General features: G+C 50.5%; 1 protein-coding gene across 1 annotated transcript; it reads right to left on the bottom strand.

The window, feature by feature from the left end:
• Positions 1-6,185: 6,185 nt before the first annotated feature.
• LOC101944178 (putative olfactory receptor 2B8) lies at positions 6,186-7,022 on the bottom strand. The gene has a single exon (XM_005312867.2). The coding sequence runs from the start codon at positions 7,020-7,022 to the stop codon at positions 6,186-6,188; it is 837 nt and encodes a 278-aa protein (XP_005312924.2).
• Positions 7,023-7,464: the final 442 nt, after the last annotated feature.

Below are 7,464 nucleotides of genomic sequence, written 5' to 3' on the forward strand. Positions count from 1 at the left end.
GTGAAGCAGCCAAGGTTGCAGGGCCAAGGTTGAAGCAGCCAAGGGAGCAGGGATTGTCCCTTCCCATCTGAGTCAAGCAGAGACAGTTCTCAGAACAAGTCAGTGCTGACAGCAGGATGCTGGGGTTACTGCACAGCAACATTATCTGGAAGTTACAGCTCTGACCCCCAGGACACCTGGGTTCTCTTGCCACCTCTGGGAGGGGATTGGGTTAGAGCAGGGGGCTGGGAGCCAGGACTCCTGGCTTCTCTTCAGCTATCAATTTTGAACAATACTTGGTGACTTAATATCAGGCCCAGAAGTGAATGGGTGGGGTCAAGGCACCCAGAATTCCCTTTGCTAACAGGTATGGGAACCTGGAGGACCATTTATAGGTGTCTCAAAGCCACCAGTCCTCCCAACAAGTGGGAGAGGAATGTGTGTGGGGGAAGCCTGGGAAAACTGTGAATAGGCTGAAACTGAGAGAAGGGCCATTTGGGTTGTAGTTCAAGCAGGCCTGGACTGAAGAATTTTGGGGCTCTGAGCACCATGGAAATTGGGGGCTCCCCCCACCTTCTGTAAACTAAACAGCAAGGGACCCCCTCCCCATACATACTCCACCAAACACAGAGCCCCGGATGCCCCTCCTGCGCCGCCTGATACAGACCTCACTCCACTCAGATACCCAGATGCCCCTTCCTCCCCTCCCCCCACATACTTCTCCTCACAGAAATACCCCCAAATTCCCCTCCTACCCCACATATGTCCCAACAGCCCTCCACCAGATCCCGCTTACCCTGACAGCCACCACACATAGCCCAGTGTTGGGATGGTGCTAAATCAGTGTGGCCATACTGAATGAATGGTGTGAGCATAACTTGACCTGACTCAAACATGGCTGAAGGGCTGCAGAGGATCCTGGGATCAGGTTCCCTTTAAGCAGAAGTAAATATGATAAAGAACTGGCAAAGTCTGTGTGTACGATCGATATTGAACCTATTGGTCGGCAAATATGGGCCATGGAAAAGTAAATATCACATGTATAAAGTTCCAGCATGGAGCACAGGTCGACATGGTTGTAGTGACCTTACAGCAAGGACACCGCACAGAGAGCCAGAGTGAATGATTGATGAGTGAGTAAGCGTGGGGTGATCTTCGTTCCGTACCACACCCCCAGCCCCTTCTAAAATACTAATTAGGTAAAAATTAGTAACCATACGCCCACTGGGCATGCTTTTAGACATGAGTATAAGAATCAAGCAAAGTAAATTACTGTGGTTGGGATTCCTTAATTGACTCTTGGAGAAGCAATGCTGCCAGACAGAGTAGCCAAAACTCTGCTCCGTGAGCTTGAGTAGGACTGTGAACCAGAGGTGTCTCAAGGCGACCAAGGCCTTGCCTCAAGGGAATCCAAGACAGACCAAAGGTCTGAGAAGAACAGACCAGGAGAGAAGAAGCCATCTATAAAATTGGCAACCACCTTCCTTGTTTGCTAGGCAGGAACTGTGTGAGGCTAATACAGGGCCTGTTTGTGTGTGTTTGTGAGAGAGAGACTCATTAAGAGGAATGTATAGCTCTTAATGTCTAATATAGGAGTTAGGTGCTTAATATAACCCTTTACCACTTGTGTAATTCCGTCTCAATAAACTGCTGTCTACTGAAGATAATTACTGTGGACCTTTTTCACTGGTATGACAGTTATCTGCTCCACCGGAAGCCATTAAAGATCCATTTCAGGGGTCATAGCGCCCCCTGTTGTCAACACCCAGCAGCCCTGACATGCATCCCATTCACTGCATCCCCAAACATCCCAGGCCCCTCCCCGGGCACAGTTTCTACAATCCCAGCCCCCCATCCCACCCCACCCCCCAAAACCCCCATTCCTCCCCAACTCATCCCACTTCCCAACATTCCCCATTCCCTCCATAGCCTCCACACTCACCCCATTATCACCAGCATCCCAAATTCCCCTCCACAACTCCCCTCACAGCCCCCAGCATTCCCCACTCACCTCCTGCCCCTCCCCAACACTCCCAACTCACCTCAGCTCCTCACTCAATGCCACTGGGCACCTCCTGGCCACTCACTGGCATATCCCCTGGCTCAGCAGTTTTTTCCCATCCTGAGAGAAGGGAGGTTCTCCCCAACCTGGCCATCCTACTCCGCTTCCTCCCATCACCTAGCCCTCACTCACACGATCCCACGCCAAACCCTCCATTGTGACAGGGGTGATGAAGGGTGGGAGGGATGGGCTAAATTTGAGTGAGTGATGTTTTAACCTGGTACATAGAGTTGCAGGTGGCCCTGGGCAAGTGTACCAAGTGCACATTGGATAGTCCAGGCCTGAGTCCGATAAGTGTGCCCTTCTGCAAGGCAGTGTGGTCTAGAGGTTAGATTGATGGACTGGGCATGAGGGCCCCATGGTTCTCTTCCCACTTCCACTCCTGACTTTAGGCAAGTCTCATCTGCCCCCCCCCCAAGCCTCAGTTTCCCCATCAATACAATGGAGAGCAGAATATTTGCATATTCCTTCATCAGGTACTCTCGGACAGCAAATGGAGAACAAATCTGATCTGCTATTATCGGGAGGGGTTTGTGAGCCTATGAATTTGTGTGGAGGCTGGAGGGAGCTGACCTACAGGGCGAGAAGGCCAATGGCCTCATTCATTGCAGAGTAAATAAACTAGCTGGCCAGTGATCTGGGGCAGGGGTGTATTGGGTACTGGACTAGCTGGCCACTGATCTGGGGCAGAGGGATATGGAGTTTTGGACTAGCTGGCCAGTGATCTGTCTGGCACAGGCAGAGGGGAGGACTTTTGCCCCAGTGGATAATTACTGTGATCTCAGTCAAGCCTCTCTCCTTCCTGTCCCGGCCCTTAGCTGGTTAGCCCTGGACTCTCCACTGTGTCACCTCAATCAGTTCCATGGCAGCTCCGTGCAGAGAGATCCAGCCCCTGCCTGCAACAGGGGAAGGTCTGGGAGCACCCCCTGAGAAGTTAGGCCTCCCGGTGTGGGGTGCTGTTGCTCCAGGGCTCTTCATTAGGTGTCGGGAGGCAGCATGCCAGGCATTGTTAGCACATCGGCTCCCACTCACAGCTGGAGGCTGCATCAAGAGGGGACTCTGGGTCTTATTAAAAACGCTTGCTATTTGTGACAAAATGGTGACAAGCCCACAGTGGGGCCAGACAGGCCATTAACATTTTTTTCAATGCCAGGTTGAGAAGTGAACCGAAGTGTGTCAAGAGGGATCCAACCTTGGGGAGCGTTACATGTGCTGGGGAGAAGCGCAGCACAAAGACAACTAACAGGAACATACCAGTCCCCAGACTGGATCCCACGTGGGTCCTTCCAGTCCCCATCGTCAACGGTGGCCAGTCCCAGCTTCAGATGAAGTGTCACCACACGCTTCGTGGACAGCTGGGAAATTTCTCACTAACCCCTATCAGTCCATGATTGACTTACACCTTAGGAAATGACACCTCTACAAAAACATGCCCACACTGTCCAGTGTAACTGATCCTTCCCTCCCTCACTTCCAGTGTAAACCAGGGATGAAACCATCAGGCAATGGTGCTGAATCTCCTCCTGCCAAGACGTTTTCAAAACCACGAGCTCAGCAGTGATCTAGGAATGCGATATGGGGCCTCTTTTTCTCTAGGGGGTTCCGGTTCCGATCCAGCCCCAGGTTGAGGGGATTGGCTCAGACATGTGTCTATATCCTAGCATTCTGTTCCATTTAGGTGTCTGTGCTGGGCAAATAACTGGGCACTTTCCAGACTTAAAAATAAACTGAATACCTATCGGTCTAAATCCGGATGCTATCTATCTATGTATCTATGTATCTATCTATCCCCATACACCCCCTCTATCTATCTATGTACCGACCTGTTGTTTGCAGTTTTGTGGTAGCCATGTTGGTCTCAGGATGTTAGAGAGAGAAGGTGGTGAGGTAATATCTTTTATTGGACTAACTTCTCCGTGTAGCTCGGAGTTGGTCCAATAAAAGATATTATCTCACTAACCTTGTCTCAGTAAAATATATCTACCTATCCAGCCTCCTAACCTGCTGGTCTAGCTATCTAAAACTTCAGTCAGAACGGAGAGCCCAGAGAATGAAGTGAAGCTGGAGGCATATTTATTAACTCAGGCACTCAGCCTTCAGGTTGCAGAGGTGAGGTCGGCTGCTACAGGCAAAGTCAGTGAATGACAATTCTACCCAGAGGTATCAGAGCATAAAGGGAAGATTGAACCAAAAGCGCAACTTCCTTGGCTGTGCTTCCGTAACAAACTGTTGTAGTTAGTGAGGGTCAGGCTACTAGAGAGGCATATGGACCAAGATTTACAAAAGTGACTGGTGATTTTAGGTATCTGATTTGATGCAGTGTTGCCAACGAAAGTCTCACAGTGCTACTTCTTCTCCTGAAAGCTGCAGCGCCTGGAAGAATGTGCTTACAATTAAAAAGAAACATTTCTAGCCCTCATGGAGATGGAGAAAAACCCCAGAACATGACACAAGTGTGATCTAAATCTCAGAAACTGGAAGGCAAAGAAAAAGAACCCAACAGTTATAATGTAATTAAATCTCACAATTTTAAAGACAATCTCACGATTTTTGGAGCATGATACATGATTTTTAAATGCTTGTTTTTCAGGGAGCCCTGAGCACTTGCCTTCTGAAAATCAGGTGCCTTTAAGGTGGGGATTTTCAGGATCCCAGTGCCTTTTGATACTTTGGCGTCCTAGGGGAGAGTTTATCTTTCATCATCTCAGTCATCATTTTCAGCATCACCCCCTGTTAGCCGGCCAGTTTCTGGACAGCTTCTTTCAAACTTTCCAGCGTTAACTGTGTTTGGGGAAGAATCTTTTTCCTTTACTAGGCCTCCACTTTGTGTATGGGGGTTGGGCTTGGCCATCTCTTCCACTGGAACTTGCTCTAATTCAGATCATGTAATGGCAGCTTACACGAGTTCATGGAAATTCTTACTGGGCTCTTCTTTAAACCTCTTCTTCATTTCACAGTGGAGGGAATCATCCTGGAGCCCCAGCACTAACTATACTTTCAGGACCATATCCATGTCCAGAACTTGTTGTAGGTCCCAGTGTTTCACCTGGCTCATTCTCTCCTAGAGCTTATATGAATAGGCCCGAATGGTCCCACCTGGATTCTGTGTCAGCTCATAGAATTCTTTGAGTCTGGTTCCAATGGTTACGTTGTCTCATACACTTCTAAGAGAATCTGAAATGTCTTCTCTATGTCTGGCTTATCAGCTGTTGCCATGAACTTCACTGTGGATCTGGCCTGGCCTTTGAGATTTTGGCCTTCCACAAAATCCACATGATCTTCTTCAGGTACTCTCAACACCCATAGAGCTGCCTTCACTGACTCAATCCAGTCTTCAATTGTGATCAGGGCCGGCTCCAGGCACCAGCCCAGCAAGCAGCTGCCTGGGGCAGCCAATGGAGAGGGGCAGCACGTCCAGCTCTTCGGCGGCAATTCGGCGGCGGGTCCCTCACTCCCTCTCGGAGCGAAGGACCAGCCACCGAATTGCTGCCGAAGACTGAAGTGGCGGCGGTAGAGTTGATCGCGATCGCGGCTTTTTTTTTTTTTTTTTTTTTCCCTGCTTGGGGTGGCAAAAACCCTGGAACCAGCCCTGATTGTGATGTCCAATAGTTTTTTTCAGAAGGGATTGAACTTATATATCTTCCTGTCTCACGGAACATGGCCTAGATCTCAGGTAGGGCAGGGACTGATTCTCAGTGTATGTGCAGCACCAGGCAAAATGGGGCCCTGATCTCAGCTGGGGCAGGGACTGCCTCTCGCTGTGTGTCTGTGCAGCACTTGGTACAACCCTAATCTCAGTCGGATCCTTTTTGCTACTGCAATAGACAGCAATAAGAATAATCTCGTCAGGCAGGAGAGGAGGGATTGTTCCTAGAGGTGCAGCTAGGATGGTGCTTGTTTGTATTGCAAAGCAGAGGGCAAGAGGGCCATGTGGGGTGACAGAAGGGTTGTGTGGGGTTAGAGGCCAGACAGGTTGGGTGTGGGGGTAGGGCAGGTTTGTTCTGTGGGGTGGGAGAGGACAGAGGGTTTGTGTGGATGGAGAGGACTGGTGCTGTAGGGAAGGCAGAAGGCTCCACATGGACACAGAAGAGGTTACAGTAGTCATGAGAGGTACAGATGGTTCTGTGCCAATTGTTTACCCAGCTCAGGTCCCCTGGGTGTTCGGGATCCTCCCCAGCACCCTACACAGGGCCCCATGCACCTCTTTGTTCCTCAGCGTGTAGATGAAGGGGTTGAGCATGGGGGTCACCATGGTGTAGAAGAGGGAGACCATCTTGCCTCGGTCCTGGGAGTAGCTGGATGGAGGCTGTAGATACATGGACATGGCCGTGCCATAGAAGAGTGACACCACAGCTAAATGAGAGGTACAAGTGTTGAAGGCCTTGAGCCTGCCCTTCACAGAGTGAATCCTCATCACGGCGGCGCCGATGTAGCCGTAGGAGACCAGGATGAGGCCTAGTGGCACCAGCAGAAAGAAAAATGCACTGGCAAGGAGCTCAGCTTCGTTGGCAGAGGTGTCGACACAGGCCAGCTTGAGCAGGGCTGGCAGCTCACAGAGGAAGTGCTCGATTTGGTTCTGCCCACACCGGGGCAGCTGCAGAGTCAGGATGGTCTGCAGCATGGAGTTGCTGAAGCCACACAACCAGGCGGTGGCCGCCAGCTGCAGGCAGAGGCGGCGGCTCATGATGGCTGTGTAGCGCAGCGGTTGGCAGACGGCGGCATAGCGGTCGTAGGCCATGACAGCCAGCAGGAGGCACTCAGTGCAACCCAGAGAGAGGGAGATGTAGAGCTGGGCCACGCAGCCGGCCAAGGAAATGGATTTGTGGGCGCTGCGGAAGTTCACCAGCATCTGGGGACCAATGCTGGTGGTGTAGCAGAGGTCCAGGAAAGAGAGGTTGCTAAGGAAGAAATACATGGGCGTGTGGAGATGGGGGTCTAGCCATGAGACCATGATGATGGTAGTGTTTCCAAGCAAGGTCATGGTGTATGAGATTAAGATGAGCACAAAGAGCAGCAGCTCCAACTGTGGCCGGTCAGACACCCCTAGCAGGATGAATTGCCCCAAGGAGCTTTGGTTTCCATCTTCCCATGCCCCTTTGCCACTCATCACCTGTAGTGGCCAGAAAGAATAAGGGTGAAAAATATCCCGCAGCAAGGAGACTTGTGATAATAGGTGCTAGTGCTGGGATTGGCAGTGGGTATTTTTGGAATGGTAGCCTTTAATCCTAGAAGACAGGTAAGTGATAAGTGAATGGATTAGGGAAAGGCTTGAATCTATAATATCCTGGGACTGACCCACCTGCAGCACTGCATACATTTATGCAAAGGTCAGGGAAATCTCTCATCTGTCTGTCTGCAGTGTTGTTGTAGTCGGGTTGGTCCCAGGATATTGGAGAGATGAAGCGGATGAGGTAATATCTTTT

This window comes from Chrysemys picta, chromosome 12 (assembly GCF_011386835.1).
Source record: "Chrysemys picta bellii isolate R12L10 chromosome 12, ASM1138683v2, whole genome shotgun sequence".
Classification (NCBI taxonomy): domain Eukaryota; kingdom Metazoa; phylum Chordata; order Testudines; family Emydidae; genus Chrysemys; species Chrysemys picta.